The sequence below is a fragment of the Caretta caretta genome, chromosome 2 (assembly GCF_965140235.1).
Source record: "Caretta caretta isolate rCarCar2 chromosome 2, rCarCar1.hap1, whole genome shotgun sequence".
In the NCBI taxonomy this organism is placed as follows: Eukaryota; Metazoa; Chordata; order Testudines; family Cheloniidae; genus Caretta; species Caretta caretta.
This window is the reverse complement of record NC_134207.1, coordinates 267702633-267720447: the sequence shown is the minus strand read 5'-3', so window position 1 is coordinate 267720447 and position 17815 is coordinate 267702633. Positions and strand designations below refer to the sequence as shown.

Here is a 17815-nt window from a genome sequence, read left to right as displayed (position 1 = left end):
TGGACCCACACTAAACCTCCCAACTCTTTCTTTTAATGAAGCTGAGTTGGACATGGTTAAGGAATGGAGTCACTTAAATTGTATCCCAAAAGCATTTTGGAAGCTCCACAAATTATAAGGCTAAGATAACAGTGGTTTGTCCAAAAGGGTAAAGGCAACAATTTCAAGTACTAGGACTCCTATGTCAGTCTCCTTAGGGCTCAAATATTCTCTGGAAGGAAAATGGATGTCACCCTCAAAAGGGCACTCAGGATGAGCAAAAGCACTTCTTATCTCGGTTATATGTTACATTTGTATTGAGACCTCTTGTATAATGGTCTCTCACTCCAGAGCTTGCTTCAGAAAGTCAGATGCAAACTTCTCTTTCTGGAACAGATTATGCTCAGGGTTTTTGTGTGATACAGCCTTTGCTGTAATGACAGTATCCATATGCAATATAGCAATGAGTAGTACAGTAAGGAGGGCCTATCTTTGTTAGATGAATAAAATTTCAAAGGCACACTTTATTGAAAAAAGAAAGAGTACTTATGGCACCTTAGAGACTAACAAATTTATTTGAGCATAAGCGGATACAGACTAACACGGCTGCTACTCTGACACTTTATTGAATATCCTTTAAGGGAATTCTGCTGTGGGGTTGCCTTTTGGAAGCCAGTTTAGTCCAAGGTTCATCCCCAAGATGATTTGGATAATCGCAATTGTGGTGTGAGTTGTTGCAGAAGACCCAGGTTATAATTCTGTGGGTCACTTTCATGGGACTAAGCAACAGACTGTGTGCCTGGAATACGGCACTCTCTTAGGAAGTATTGATGGTACTGGTGAGTGGTTAATTTGGCTTTTCTGACTCAATTAAGTGGGTGGCTTGTTCCCCCTACCCTGATACAAGGGAGGTGGGAGTGGCAGTCAGAGAGAAGATCTGGGGTGTGGATTGAGCAGTATTGAGGGGAAAAAAAACATCTTGGCGAAAAGTTTTGAGATGAACCTTATATAGGTTAGAAGTAACATCTCCCCACCGGTTGATATTCTCTGTGGTTATTGCAGGTACTTCAGCTGTTGGACCAGCAGTGCTAGAAAATGGTGACCATGGAATAGATGATGACAGTACAGGTAAGAGAGTAATGTCTGAGTTAAACACAAAGCTTTGGAAGACTTACCTATTTCCTCTGGTGCAGTCAGAACCTACTAGATGAACTTTGTTCTGGCAAAGTATTCTTTTCTATGAGCTTTTCAGTATTTATTTGGTACTTGCTGAAGAGCTGCTCACTGCCCAGTGAACCTTGATTTTTCTAAAAAGTTTTAGCTTAGTTTAAACGCATCTTCTATACCAGAATTGCTCATATGTAGGAAAGCCCCTTTTAGAAGGCTGCATGTACTGTAGCCACAGTTAACCTAAGGAAGATGTATTTGAGATACTGATATATTAAAATGACTTTTCAATGAAGCCCTAACATTACCTGGACTAAGTCTACCCTATTTTGAGTATGAACTTCCCATGTTGTTCTCCCCAGTTTCAAAGTGCAGTGTGATCATCAGCTGCCAGGAGAAGTTCACTGTGGTCTGGTTGTTCATCTTCTCTTCTCAGTTTTTCCCCCGACATTCTTAGATTCTCACTTTGGCAGCGTGCTATCAAAGTTGAAGTTTTGAAGTCCTCCTAAATCCATCTCTTAACAGCAGAACATAATAACTTGGTATTTCAAGACACATGCCATGACTAAATGGGCAAATCTCTACACAAATATCCTGTGACAGGATCTGAATGAGTGATTAAACTTCACGTCTGTCAGGGACATGCATTATTTGTCCTATTTTTGCTCATTGCATTTAGCTTGTTGTTGTACCTTGGATATCACTATCACCATAAATATTAAGGTAGGTCCTTTGGGGAAAATACCTGGCTGTAACAAGTATTCCAGTAATAGGTAACTTTTCTTTTGTAGTGAAGGGGGGAGAAATGGTTGATCAGCCAAAGCTCTTACATTGTAGTAATTTTTGCTCTACCAAGTATACAGTTGTTCAGAGGTGATTGTCATTGTTGGCGTTGACCGGAGGTATTTGCTGGTCTCCTGAATCACTAGCTCCAAATAGAGGCTAAAAATGTTATTTTGACAGTGATCCCAGCCTATGGCTGGAGAGGCTGCACTAGAGACCCAAATTGGAACCTCCTGGGGTAGCATGTTACACTTACGTTGGTCTTCAGGTCCAGGCTCAAGAAAAACAAGCTTCCTGAGGCTATGAAGGGGCAGAAAACTCTTGTGGTCAGTACTTGTGCTTTTAGAGAATTATTTATTTTTTAGTGCATATGTGGTTAAATTGGATGCATTTATTGGGAGGATGAGGATTTACAAATACAGCATTAGTCTCTGTGCTTAACCTGCTTTTGTAAATGCTTGTCAGAATAAAGCTGTAGATTTTTACAGGAAAGAATAAAATTAAGGTGACCCCTGAGCCTCTTTCAATCCACTTCAGTTGCTCTTTTCAGTGTTATTTATGCTGGAAGAAGTGGAATCCAGACTTATCCCATTATGACATTGTAAGTATGTGTAACTGACTGTACTGGTGCACCATGGTCCTCTTTTGAATGAATGATTCTGGAGTTTAGTAATAGTTGTCTTTAAAGGGTAGTCTTCAGTAAACCATAACAAATTAATTTTAACCTCTCAGATGCTAAATGCTAACAACACAAGCAAAGACCTTTGTAGGGGACTGCAGCCTGTTTGTTATCAATAGGTTCTGTTTTGAGGTCTAAGTTTGTGAGGTTTGGAGTTCAGAATTTTTTCTTGTTAGAGGTTGTCTAAAGGCAACATCAGAGTGATAGGAATAGCAATATGGAAGCTTAAGTAGTCATTTAAACATCAACTAACATAGGGTTTTCAGAGTAATGGGAAATGTGTATAATACAACTGTAGTCTTTTCAAAATGTCTCACGACACTGATCTCCAATAGTTAGTTAAATAATAGAGGGAGAATGAGATTAAGAGGCACAGACAAGGGAGAGACTTTTTCAAATGAGATTTGAAGGGAGATGAACAGTTGATGAGCTGGGAAAATCCAGAAAGACTGTTCCAGAGAGTAGGAGCTGCAGAGAAGGTTCCATAACTTCAGAATTGTGGTGACAAACAGGTGATACAGAAGTAGAGTGAGATCATGGAGAGCTTTGCAAAACAGAGCCACATAGTTATGCTTTTTTTCTCCTTCTGCAGTGGAATGTATTTGGAGCCTGATTCAATGGGACATTGACTTGATGACTTTCATTACATATAACATTCTCTGCAGTTATCTGGAGTATACAGTGGTTAGGATTAATCAGGTCTGAAAAAAGGCCTCCCCCCTCCGCCCCTTCCCCCCCCCCCCGGCTTTTCCCAGGTTAGCACTCCCTTTATTATATTAAGGGCATGTCTACATGGGGACTCTAGGAAAGTTGAGGTGAATCAACTAAAAGTGTGAAGTGAATGTTCGTAACTCAAAATGCTTTAACTCCTCTCTGTGGGTGCGCTCGCTCACTGGTAAAGTGGCCTTAGGGTACGTCTTAACTACGATCGGGAGGTGTGCTTGCAGCACATGTAGGCATACCTGAGCTAGCTCACTAGAAATAGCAGTGAAGCTGCTATGGCACAAGCTAGCTGCTCAAGTATGTACCCCGTGTCCTGGGTGGGCTTGTGCTTGGGCATCTAGCCCATCCTGCTATGGCTTCAGCTTCTCTGCTATTTTTAGTGAGCTAACTCAATCAAAACTAGCTCTGGTAGTCTTACACAAGCTGCATTCACGCCTCCTAATTGCAGTGTAGATATACCTCCACGAAGGATTAAATTACAGTGAACTAAAGCCAATTTACTCTGAACGAGAAAGCATCCGTATGGGGATTACCACACTTTAATTTATGCACATTCAGTTCATGGCTTTCGTTGATTTGCCTGAACCTTCCTGAGTGTCCCCATGTAGAGAAGCCCCAAAAGTCTGGATACCCCAACACAAAAGGGAATTTTACAGTGTGATGCCAAACCCCGCAAGGCTGGTTTCTGTTGTTGTTTTCCCTGGCTGGAATATCCAGACTATAGTAGAGTTGTGGGGTATCCTTGGAGGAAAATTGAGTGCAGGATGTCAGAATGTAAGTGAAAGATTTGTGTGGTTAATTTTCCTATATTTACTTTCTAATTAAGGGCCCAATTCTGCAAGTGCTGAGCATTTTCAACACTTGCTGATTTAAGTAGGAGCTAAGGGTACTCAGCACCTCGCATAATGTTTAGTACCTGGCAGTATTGGATCTTGCGTGTCTAGTGGTTTTTCCTCTCCTTAAAACCAATTCACAGAAATATATCTTGCTGGGTACAGTTTTTAATGCAAATCCTCCTTTTTAGAGACATTGTGAACTGCCATTCTCTCAACAGCACTTTGCCACTAATCTAGATTTACCACAGCTAATTTCTGCATGTAGCACAGTTGTCTGCTCTTGCATGAAGTGAGACTTTTTCAGAATTTTTTGTAAAAATGAAGTTTCCTTTTTCTGAATTGGTCTCTGGAAAGGTCTGCTATCAGCACTAAATGAAATATTGCTTGATGTGCAGTTTGCTGCATTAATGTTCATGTTTACTAATGATTTACGCTTTTTTGCCCTTCCCCCTCCCTTTCCCTTCTCCTATTTCTTTCCCTCCTTTTCTATTTTCTCCTCCTAGAAGCCTAGACTGTCTTCTAACACTGGGGCTGCTACTGACACAAGACCAGTGTCCTTTTCTACCTGCCATTACAGTTCTAAAACCTTCGGCATTTTACAGAGCTCTTGCTTTACATCCCTGGACTTTACGTGTAGAAGAAATGTGTAGCTCTACCGTCCCACTTCTGCTGTCAGCTGATCAGCCCTCCTCTTCCTCCTCCTCCTCCCTCTCTCTGCAGTGCTTGTTGAAACCTTCCTTTCTTTGTGTAAGCACAAACATGCATGACAGATTTTTTTTAACTGCACAATTTTAGCAATTTGTCAAGATTACTTTTTAACTTACCTTTACAATTCCATTTTTATTTAATCCATCTTTTAAAAATATTAAAAATTCACTGGGGTTTTAATTCTTAACGAAGGGTTTGACAGTAAATCCAAGCTGTGCTTTCATAGGGGATGGGTCCACCATGGCTGCAGCTCTCCTCCTCTTTTCACCATCACTGAACACATCCTTAGGGTAATCCTGAGTTCCACCTGCCTTTGTCCTTGCTGCTTAGAAACCTGTGTGAATAAGGATTTAAATTTAATGATGCCATTTTCTTTGCTAGAAAGAGGTGGCTCTTTATGGGATCTACTATAGAGACTTTAAATATAATTCCCAAATTTGCATCTACTTAGACCTAAGGAGCTTTCTTTTTTATTTATTTAAAGAAAATTCTTTTATCCAACTGGCATCCACTAATCATTGGTTAACCCCCCCCCCCCACCAAAAAAAAGCAATTGTTTTCGCACCCTGAGTCTCAGTAAAGCAAATCACATTGATACTGCACTGACTACTTCAAAATTGGAAGCAAAAGAAGAGTTCCGTTTTAATTACAACTTTTATGTGTGGTGAGTACTTTTGTGGGAAAGGCATGGGGCTAAGATGCAAATTATTTTTATCTGCCCTCAAGAAGTATAAAGAATGAATCTGAGCAATAAAACAGATGTCAAGAACTACATTTAACTTGTCAAATGTCTAACAAAATAATTATCTGACAAGGCTCCAACCATACTGAAAGAAACAGTGCCTCTTTGAACTCCCGCAGATCTGTCTCTGTTCAGCATGTCATTTGCAATTCCTGCTGCTATTCCAGCATAGATATAATTCAAGTCTTTCATGTGAAAAGTTTTGCTACTACAGTAGAATTGGCATTGAGGTGTAGATTTTTCCTTAATAATAGAGACTTCATAATAAATACTGCCCTCTCGTGCAGTCCTTATATGCACATGCTTGATCTGCTGCTAACAAATATATGTATAGACAAAATATAAAAATAGTGTACCAAAGGCATACACTTCTAGAGCACATTAACTGCTATAACACATAGGTGGATTTTGATGCAGTACTGAGACTGAATTTTTCTAGACCAGGGAATGCTTTTTGAATGGGCTCTGCTATAAAGTAAATCTTAGTCTTGGCCCTAGTTTTATGCAATGTTCATAAGGACATCTCACACATTTAATATTTTCAGTTTGAGACATCAGTCCACTAGAGAGACTGTCACTAAGTTCAGGAAAGCAGTTTCACACTCAATTTGCTCGTGGAAAAATTAATAGCCTAACATGTAGCACTGTACAAACAGAATTCCTTTCAAAATGCAGCCAGTGCTGGGGTTGAACACAGTATTTTAGCCAAGCACAGTGCTGTGTGTAACAATTCTGGACACGAAGCAGTATCAGGAGTCTAAATATGATTATCCAGATCTTCACGAGGCCACGACAATGGCGCCAATATTCTGATGTCGGTGAAAAGCATCACAGAACCTTTAATGGTCAGGTGGCTTGCAGTGACACCGTAACCATATTGGGGCATTTGTACAATGAGTCACTGGAAGGGCATTACCTAGGATTGCCAGTTTTGGCTGGAGGTATTCCTGGAGTTTTGTTACATGACAGTCTTTAATTAAAGATTAATCTTTAATTCCTGGGGACTCCAGGACAATCCTGGAGGGATGGCAACCCTCGCGTTACCTGTTGAGTTGCCAGTGCTGCTCATTGCAGTACTCTGGGTTTTTTCTTGAAGGTCTCTAATGAAAGTAGTGACCCATCTTGGTTTAGCTTTAGAACTCTCTGTCTCCCCCGACGCTGGTATGTGTCCAGAATTGTTACTTTGCATTACACATGTGTCTCCTTTATACCTTCTTTTCCCCCTATACCTGCATCTTGGCAGGGAGTTAGACAAGATGACCCTTGTGGTCCCGTCTAACCCTATGGTTCTATGCTTCTATGTAATCAGTCTGTTTAATGACATATATCAGAATTTGAGAAGCTTTTCACTCTCCAATTAATGTGAACTTACTGCCTTTACTTATTCAAAGCCTCATTAATTTGAAGCTGACAATTCACAATGCCAATTTACTGAGAGCTCTGAACAGTAACAGTTACAGTGTTAGCATTACTATAGGAAATTTACATCTCTTTATTTCCTGATAAGAGACTGTGGCCTATGAAAAAAATTTAAAATGCGGAAGTGAAAAATTTTGGTATTCCTATCTGGTCTCTGTTTTTATGCATTGCTGAGCTACCACATGATTTGCAAAGACTGGTGATCCTTTTAGAGGCCAGGACTGGAGTACCAGGTCATGACTGAAGTGCATTAATAAAACTCTTTTGGTCCTCTGTACTAGAATAAGAGTGGCACTTGGGATTCAAGGTACATTGGCAATCAGGCCATACCAAGATCCCATTCTAGCTTTATGCATTTTTATGTAGCAAACTATCTTTAGTGGTGGTCTGTCACATGGTGTTATAGGGCCATTGGGAAATATTTTTGTAATAGCCACAATATTTCTGCTTGGTTGGCTGAAAAACCAATGATGCTTTGATGATCTTTCTCCATCCTCGATATATCATTCTCTTAAAATGATGTTATGGGACTCACTACCAGAGATTTGGGGACTTCCGGACAAAGACCAGTGACTGAGTAAAGAGGGGGCATCCCAGGGAAATATTTTTAGTGGAACCTGTCATTATGAAGCCTGGAGGAATTTTTGCTTAGTGACGCAAGTCATTCTTCCCCTCCAGAGGACGTGGGCAATGCTGTCTGTGTCCCAAGCTCTAGGTACCTGCAACTGAAAATTAAACTCCCCAAGTGGTTTTATTATGCTGGATATACATCTCTTTTTAATAAATTGTTTGGGTGGAAATATTTAGCGTTGTGGCAGTTAGTCTGGTAAAGTTGCCTTACAGAAAAACTGTGCCAAAGAAGTTCAGAAAACTAGCAGTTCCATTTTTAGCAAAATCAGCCTTAACATTTGTCACCACTACCCAGCCATAACAGTGTGTCAGACAGAACAAAGCAAAAGTTGATAATGAAAACTGAGGCTCCCCTGTGAATCTAGTCACTATCAACTACTGAGTTGCATAATTCATCACACTTTATCACAGGACCAAAACTTATTTAATTATTTTTTTCGCCATTTTTTGTATTTTCTTTTAATCATGTTTTTTGTTTGAGATATGTATTGCAAATTTCCAAAAACTTATTTTGAGTTTATTTCACTGTTGAAGTGTCCTTTAGTAAATTTCCGTCTAACAGACAGATCAAGGTTGTCATGCATGTCTAATGCTGTGACTTTCTGGAGTGAAATGTAACACACGTTTCTCAGGGCGTGGGGAAGGGAGAATCGATTTTTCCTTGTGGTTTCCAGTTATGCCTTTTTGTATGTCATAAGAAAGAAAAATGTACATTGCATCTTGTTAAAGACTTAGTGCAGTAACTGTTTATGTCAAAGTACTCTTCTCAAATTTTCAGGAAGCTACCAGGCTTGTGAATTGCTTTATTTAAACTGCATATGCACTCCAGGCTTTATTGCCCAGTTGCACGAGATAATGTAAAACCTTTTTCAGAATATTTTATAACTTAATTTATGCCTCTAAATTTGTATATTTTGTTGGATTCCAATAGTTTGTATATTGTGATGCTGTATATCACTTTGCTGAATAAACCACCTAATAAACACCTTGCACTAACAGCTCAATAACTGCACCTTGGTGGGAATCTTCTTGGTGTTCTATGAGAGACAGACTTTTGTTTAAAGTCAATATCTAAAGTCATCCAGACTGACCTTGATTCTTATTCCTAAGTATTGCTTAGGGTTTGTTATAAAATTACAATATTTTCTAATTGTGTGTCTGTAAATGCCAAAGGAGAAGTTCCTGTAGGAGGAAAATGGTCTGAAGGTTGGAATAACTTGCTGTCTAAATAGCTACTGGAAGAGACTTCTCTCCTCATCAGAGAACCATTTTAAGTGTAGTTTGTTCAGTAAAAGGAGCCTTAATAACTTGGGTGAACTACATGATTCAGGTACTACTTAAAAATTAATACAAAGAATAAAATCACGTGTCTTCCACAACACACACGGATCAAACTTTCAAATCCAGAGAACTGCACTAGGTGTCCAATTCCATGTTGGGGCACTCAAATTAGTATTAAGACACCCAAATACTGCTCATAAGCACCTGCATATGAAAGTTAGGCAGTGCATGGAAGTGACACGTAACAACTAAAGCACATGTCCTGAAAGAAAAACACTTAATTTTTGAGGGATCAGCAGGGAAGAAAAATATTATTTATGCAAAGTATATTCCATACCATTCCAGTGGAGGAGAAAATAAATCAAACCACATTTCTTCCAGCTACCATAATGAGTGTAATGGAGGCATTGGTTGCAAACTCATAGCCAAGATTGAATCTAGATATCCTATTTTCTGCCCTCCCTCAAACTTTGTATTGGGTAATCCAATTTGTTTACACATAAGAATGCTTAAAGTAGGACATGAGAAGATTTTTTTTCCTGAGAAATTCAAAGATGCGAGATTAAAGATGCTTGTTTCCTACTTCAAAAAAACAAACACCTCCCCTTCACCCCCTGCATCTTGTGCTTATTTGGCCCCTATGTTCTCAATAGTGGTGTGTTTTCAGAACTATCCAGACTTCACACTCAGAGTTGGCTCTTTCGGCCCTTAAAAGAAGGCTTACATCATGGCATATTTTCCAGAGAAGAATTATTTGAATCTTAATTCTCATGGAGTGAAGTCAGAGTGAGCAAGAAGGAATCTGGCTAAATAAGCCTGTTGTATTATTCTGGGAATTGTCATGCCAGTTTGAAACTGCTTTCCGTGATTTTGGAGGACTCTAAGAATCATCCAGAATGGGATGAAAGCTGAAAGGAGGAAGAGGTAAGAAAACCAGGAAGCATGGAGACTGATAATTTGGACTAGAGACAGGAGAGAATTTAGGTACATCATGCAACTGAAGAGCACTAGAAACTCAGGAAGTTTCAGGGTAATTTTGTGTAAGATTAGGTTTTACACCTGTAAATTTACATCTGTAAATGCTGCTTAAACGCCTCTTCCTGTCTTCCACATTTACTGGTATGCTATGAATAGGATATTGTAATTCTTTGTTCTCATTGCCCAATGAGTGCTGCGAAGGGGCTAACTGGTTATGTTGGCACTTTCATACTGCACGGATGACTCTTAAGAAGCTAGATGTAAAGCTGCCCACCTCACTTAAACAAAAGAGAGTGCATTATACCAATACAGCCATTATGGTATGCTCTTTTGAAACAAACTGTGTGTACATAAACTGATTTTGTATTAATCAAGTGAATTACCATTTCAGTATAGTATCAGAGGGGTAGCCATGTTAGTTTGGATCTGTAAAAGCAGCAGAGAGTCCTGTGGCACCTTATAGACTAACAGACGTACTGGAGCATGAGCTTCCGTGGGTGTCGGATACATGCATTTTGTGGGCATTCACCCACGGAAGCTCATGCTCCAGTACGTCTGTTAGTCTATAAGGTGCCACAGGACTCTTTGCCATTTCAGTATAAACTCTCTAGTGACTTCAGACAACGTTGCAATGAGAGAGACCCTTTCCCTGGTCATCTGCTGCAAAATATTAAGATTTTTAGAAGCTAGTGTTTTCAGGAACTTTTCATCTATTGAAGAGTCCCTCAAGAAGAAGCTTTCATCCCTTATGTACTGTTTGCTGAAATCCAGTGAAACTTACACATGAGTAAATACAAATTTTAAAGAGAGACTCACGTTTAGAGTAAAAGTACAGTACAAGTAAAGCACTCATCCGAAAGCAATTGACTTTGGCACCTATTTTCTGAATTATCATTTTTATTAAGGTATTTGTATTTTGAATACAAATGTTCTCTTAAAATCCCAGTTTTAGCTTGATCCTGCAGTGACCATATAAGCCTTAGTTTGATATTGGTTTGTTATAATGGAAATAACTGCTATGAAGCCCTAATGTTGTCTCTGCAGGATTGAGTAGGGGAGGAATATGCTTGTTTACGTACAAAACTCGATGATATTTAGAAAATTGCAGGAGGGACTAGCATAATGGACACTAAAATTCATATTAGTTCCTTGTGTTCATAGATTCACAGATTTTTAAAGCTGAAAGGGATCAGATAGTCTGACCCTGTGTAACACAGGCCAGAGAACCTCACCCAATAATTTTTGCATCAAGCCAATAACTTCTGTTTGAGCTGTAGCATAGCTTTAAGAAAAATATTCAGTCTTGTTTTCAAGAGTTCAAGTGATGGAGAATCCATCATATCTTTAGGTAAGTTGTTCCAATGGTTAATTACCCTCATTGTTAGAAAATTGAGCCTTATTTCTGAATGTGTCCAGGTCCAGCTTCCAACCATTTCCTGCAGTACTAAAGAGCCCTCTACTATCAGAATTCCCCCCTCCCCCCACCTAGGTACTTGTAGACCATGATCAAATCACCTCTTAACCTTCTCTTGGATAAACTAAAATAGCATTTCAAGGCTGACATTGAAATTTTCACTAGTGACACTGAGCAGCTATAAATGAATCTGTTCTTTGTGCCATCACAGTAGAAATGATTATGCTGAAGAATCTTAATTCTGAAAGAATTTTGATGCCTTGGACTCGAGACCTGGGTTCTACTCCTAGCTGTGCTACCTGAAAAGTGTGACTTTGGGCAAGTCATTTAATCTCTGCCTCCATTTCTTCCTCTGCAAAATTCTTTCCTCTGCAAATCATACTTTACTTACCTTCTGTATTTTAGAAAATTAGCATACACAAGTGATTTTTGACATGCCGCAATATGCACTGCGTATTGGTCACAGGAATTTAGTCTCTCTTTTGAAAGCAGACAAGCAACCATTCCTGAAATTGCAGAATGTACAATTTGCTTAGATGTTAAATGTCCAAACATTAATGTTTTAATAAAATCTCCTTCTAAGCAAAAATTCTTATAAATTAATATTTTTACATTTTAATGTAATTTGAATGTAATTTTTAAGAAAAGTACAGGATTGACAGCTGTGGAGACCAAAGTGCCCCATTATACCACAGAAAAGTACACTATGTCAAGCCTTGGCATGTGTGTCCCCGTCCCTCCCCCCCACCTTCCCCATTGGGACTAGTGCCTTTCCAATATGCCTCTTTACCTGGAAGTATCCTGTCTTGGAGTGAGAGGGTAGTGTAATCTCCATGCCTTGTACAGCTTTGAGCTTTTTAATGAGATGGTCTACAGGGAGCCAAGTAGTGCTATTTGAGAAATGCTACTATTCACCTGGTATCAGTGCTCTGGGGTATGTGATTAGAAAACCATCCCAGCAGCTGAAGCAAGGAATGGCAGTAAGGTTCTGTGAACAAATTCCTAGTTTTGGGTCTGGTGCCTAGGTAACATGATAAGCACAGTAGTAATACCTGATACGAGTCCAATTTAAAAATGCTTATTTGGATCAGTGAAATCAGAGCTATAACTTTCCCAAGTTATGACATATTGTGCCTAAACTAACTCCCCTTTCGCAACGCCAAGTGACCTATGGTAAGTGACAAATGCTCTGAAGACTTCATTTTTAAAAATGACAGACTTCCCCTTCCTACTCTAGATACCTTTCATATACAACTGCAGCTGAACCTCCCACCAGTAACTTTCTCATGTCTGTATTCTTGTTTTTTAAATAAGGGAGGCTCATTTATAAAGGGTTGAATGCTTCTAGAGTAATTTATAGACAGTAAAGTTATGAAATTAAGCAGATATTTGAGATCTGGTTTTTAAATCAAAATAACACTTTTGTGAGAACTTAAAGAATCTGCTTCACATGGTATTAAGTGGTTTGGGTAAACTTGAGTATTATCTTTCTATCTTCATTATCTCTTTCTAGAAATGTGTGTGCAGCTTTGAGCATTCTGCTATATGGAAATGACATTAACAAATAGGCATGTTCCTTTACGGTCTCTGATTCAAATACCATTGAAGGCAAATCTTACAGATGCAAGCAAAATGTGTGCATAGATATATATCATAAATATTACATGTCCCCTCTTAAGAGTTCCTTGTGGTAACCTAGATAGTGCTTGTATCAAAACTGTCATGTCACGGTGGTAAAGAATCAGAGCCTTTATTTTAACATTAAAGGAATAACTTTATCAGAAAATTGCAAACAATATCCTCTAAAGCTTCTCTGTCTGCTTCACTATAGAGCTCCATGCTACAGATGTAAAGAAGCAGCAATTAATATCCTTATAATATGTTTGCACCACTTCTGTCCTGAACAAGGACAGAGGGTATAATTGTTTTCTTGCCTATTTTTGCCTGCCTGTCTGGCTCTGGCATCTCCACATGAGTACCTTTTTTCAACAGTGCTTTAATTTTTGTTTCACAAGCCTAAACATTCTAAATCTCTCACAAATAAAGTAGCACTTGTGGAAATGGATACGTTTGTGTTGGATTCTTTTTCATTAGTCTGGAAAATCAGAACTCTCAAAAGCTGAGACTTATGTTACTGAGTAAAGGGAACAAGAGGTCACCTATTCTACTTTATTTTGCAAGTGAACGCAATGCAAGGATGATTTGAAATATCAGTTATCATATGTCTTAAATTGTAAGATCCGTGCCTTGGGGAAGCTCACCTTATGTTTGTAAAATAGCATACCTATATGTATCCTTTATAGCAGGATATTAAATACTTATGTGATGTGGGACTTTATTATTTGGTTTTCCAGTTTAATGGCACTACCCTTCTACAAGGTAAAGAGAACTGTCTGCCTTTCTAGCATGATGTTAAGTCGGTCAACTGATATCAAAACCAAATGGCTTGGATTCTGTTGCCTATGTTTTACCATGGCACTTGCCAGTGGGGGTATATTGCTTTCTTCAAATGTATATGAGACGTTGGGCGTAGATTAAACAAATTACCTAAACTCTTGCAAGAGCAATCTTTGTAATTACATGCTCCCTGCCACACTATTGCTCGGGAATGTTTTAAGCACCGATGGTGTGGTCCGCGTGGAACAGAGGTTGTAATCCCTGTGGGGCTTACAATTCTGGACACTACAGTTCAGGCATGCTGCATGCATACATTGAAAGTCCATATTTTGGATTATTTTGTTTCTGTACTGCAGTCTCATTTGTCTAGATCAGATTGGCTTTGGCCGTTGTGTAGCAAGTGGTGTGTGTGAAAAACTAGAGCGGGTCAGTCTATAGTAGCTTTTTATGAAATGAACAAAAATTCCTCCCCTGCCCCCCCAATCCCCAACATATCTGAAGACATAAGTACATAATTGAAAATGCTAATGTTTCAGTGTTATTGCAAATTGGCAGAAACAAAGTTGTGAAACTGGGAAGGATGGGAGAAGTTGGAACTAAAAAGGATGTAGGGTTTTCAGAAAAACAGCACTCTTTTGTAGTGAATGCTACTTTTGTCTCCTAAAAGACTCATGAAGGACAGTAAGTATTGGAACTCATACAGCTACGGGGAATGTATTGAAAGCGACTGTGATGACTACAAGTGAAAGGAGGAACTCTTTTGTTTCAATAAAAAAAACTGTTGTCATGGCCATGCCTTTTTAAATGGCACCTTCCTAGCAACCATGCTGCTTTGACTTTTTGCTGCTTTAAGGGATGATTCAAAGATGCAGTGCATCCTGATTTGGATTGTTCAACAGAAATATGTCAGGAAGATAACTAAAAGTTCTCTTTTCTGGCAAGGCTTAGCAAGACTTGGAAAGAAGGGATGGTGATCCAAGGGAAAGTGTACTGTGATGGGGGGGCTCTATTCACCGCTATTGGAGCTGCTTCTTGGCCGCTTGGGGGATTAGCACCTTCCAGGTGCTGCGCTTTCCTCTGGCGGTCTCTCCATCTCTCTCTCTGTAGCCCCTCCCTTGTTCCAGGTACTGCAGCCTTCTCTTTGTCACTTGGCCCTCTGGCCAGATCACTACGTGGGTTTCCCTTTCCAGGGGGTTAAGTCAAAGTCTCTTATTGCCAGCAGCCTCAGGCAGTCTTCCCATTCATTGCCCCAGGTTCCATTCCCTCAGTGGCTGGTAGAGGAACCCGGGAAGCTCAGGGACCCTCTTGTCAGGAGCAAAGGTCTATTCCTTCCTGAACCTTGCTCCCTCTTCCTTACCTTTTGGCTGTGCCCAGTCCTCTGGGTTTGCCAGTCTGAACTCCCTCCTTCTCCCAGGGAGTAACCATAGGCTATCTGCCTTTGTAATCCCAACCACACCTCCCTTCTTCTTGGGAGTGACTGCAGACTAGTTCCCTGTAGCCCGGCTGTTGCCAGCTTCCTGGATTTATAAACCTGGCCCAGCTCCTCCCCCAGCTGGACTCCATCACCCAATTAGGCTGTAGTGCTCATTGACTTTCCTCCAGGTGCTGCCTATAGGTTAAGTGGCCTAATTTACCCCTTCAGGCCTTGTGTGGTGTGGACACCCCATCACATGTACATACCAGTATTTTTAAGTTTCTTAATCATCAACTGATAGCAGGATGAGTTGACATATCTGTTACAATACTTGGAATTTTCTGAGCAAGTGGATGTTGCTCAAAATATTTAAGATGCAAGGTTTCCAAAGCTCCCATGAATTTAGCTTAAAATTTCTGCATTTAAAATGGAACTGATGTGACGAAGCAGTGATTAGAAGTAAGTCCTTATATTCTTCTATATTTCCTAACGAGAAATATGAGCCCCTTTCCTGTTGGTCAGGCTTGCAAAATTGTGAGCTTGGACACTATATCTACTTGTTTACCATTGCCAAAAGGTTAATGGTGACCAAATAGTCAACACCATTCATATCAACAAGGGGGAAGGAATGCAGGCCAAAATAGGGAAAGAACAGGTTAAAGAATATTTAGATAAGGTAGATGTATTTGAGCTGGTGGGACCTGATGAATTTCATCCTAGGGTAATTAGGGAACTAGCTGAAGCAGTCTCGGAACTATTAGCAGTTACCTTTGAGAACTCCTGGAGGATGAGCGAGGTCCCAGAAGACTGGAGAAGAGCAAACATTGTTCCCCTTTTTAAAGATAGGTACTAACAGGACTCAGGGCATTATAGACCAGTCAGCCTAACTTCAATACCTGAAAAGATAGTGGAACAATTTATTAAAATATCAGTTTGTAAGCACTTGGAAGATAATAGGGATAAAAGCAGTCCTCGGGCGCTATCCTGGGAGAGACCTTTTTCCTGACATCTTTATTCCTCGGCTGGAGGTGTTTAGCCAGCACTGACCTGTTGTTGTTTACTTAATACCGTCTCAGAATATAGGTAAAATATCTGGGATGTTGTAAACCTATTGCTTATGTCTGTGTGTGCTTAAATCTAATAAACTGCAGTGTTAGACAAGAGCACGCTGACTTGCATCTAATCCTTGATCAGACAGCATTGCTGAGTTCCTGTTGATTTATTCCTAACACCGTCTGGATTGAAATAATTAAATTGCCCCTGTTGTGGGTTCTGAAAACCCTGGGTAATAGATTTTGGCCTGAAACAAACTAGGATGTCACAAGTTTCAGAGTAGCAGCTGTGTTAGTCTGTATTCGCAAAAAGAAAAGAAGTATTTGTGTTACCTTAGAGACTAACATTTATTTAAGCATAAGCTTTCGTGAGCTACAGCTCACTTCATGATGAAGTGAGCTGTAGCTCACGAAAGCTTATGCTCAAATAAATTTGTTGGTCTCTAAGGTGCCACAAGTACTCCTTTTCTTTTTAGGATGTCACAAGTTATACATAAAATTTTAAGCTTATTTTATATTCTTTCTTAAAGTAACTTTTTTGTTAGACATACTTAAGCAGATAGATTAGATTAATCCTTTCCATACTTAATTACTTTTTTTTTTTTTAACTAATTACTTGGTTTTGTTTTTACTAGTAACATGACCACGCTTCAGGGACAAGCTACTGAACAAAAACCAATCAGGAAGGAAACTTTCTCACGAATTAGGCTGTTAGGTAACCCATGTTGTGAATTTAAAGCTGAAGCTTTTTTTTTGGAGAAGCATTTCTGGAACAGTGTAGTGAGAGCACACCTGAGAGTGTAAATGAGGAAAGGGGCCAACAGCTGCCACATCAATATCCTCAGAGAGCCACCTGGGGGTGGATGGTAAGACAGCTCTTGTTTTTTATAACAGGATGTAGTGTTCTAAATTGGCATCCCTGTTTCATGTTGGCTAAGCCAGGTTCTGAAGAGAGAGCTTTCTTAATATTTCATAGTCCTACCTTCATGAGTTCCTGCCCTCCCCCAACTGACTTTTTTTTGTGTGTGTGAGAAGGGGTGGATGCAAAGGCTGTATGGTTCTGTAGACTGAGCATGAAACCAGGAGCCTGGAAATTGAGTTCTAATGCTGGCTCTGATTACTGGCACACTCCAAGGCCTTTGGAAAGTCACTGAACCTTTCTATCTCAGTTTCTCCATTTGTAAAATTGGGATAGAGGGCTGTTTATATAACTTTGTATTTTCCTAATACTATGGGTCTTGTTTTATCCCAGCACTCTGTAATTACGGAGTAGTGTTGATTAGTCCCAAGGATAATCTTGACCTTTCTGACTTTTGCTGAGCTAAACGCTGTTTTGTGGTGATGATACGTGCCTGGGTTATGGGGAGTTGAGCAAGTAGGGATGGACCATCAGGGCTTAATCAATAACTGAAGACTCACCCAAACTTTTTGGCCTGAGGGCCACATCTGGGAATAGAAATTGTATGGCAGGCCATGAATGCTCAGAAAATTGGGGTTAGGGTGTGGAGGGGGTGAGGGCTCTGGTTGGGAGTGCGGGCTCCAGGGTGGGGCCAGAAATGAGGAGTTCAGGGTGCGGCAGGGGCCTCCAGGCTGGGGTGGGGGAGTGGGGTGCA

General features: G+C 39.9%; 1 protein-coding gene across 9 annotated transcripts in view; it reads left to right on the top strand.

The window, feature by feature from the left end:
- MAP4 (microtubule associated protein 4) overlaps positions 1 to 17815 on the top strand; it is a 274912-nt gene that overhangs the window by 105798 nt on the left and 151299 nt on the right. For all 9 annotated transcript variants that reach the window (XM_048837267.2, XM_048837273.2, XM_048837274.2 and 6 more), the window contains exon 4: positions 1042 to 1107. In XM_048837267.2, coding sequence (XP_048693224.2) covers positions 1042 to 1107 — 66 coding nt within the window. The remainder of the gene's footprint in view (positions 1 to 1041; positions 1108 to 17815) is intronic.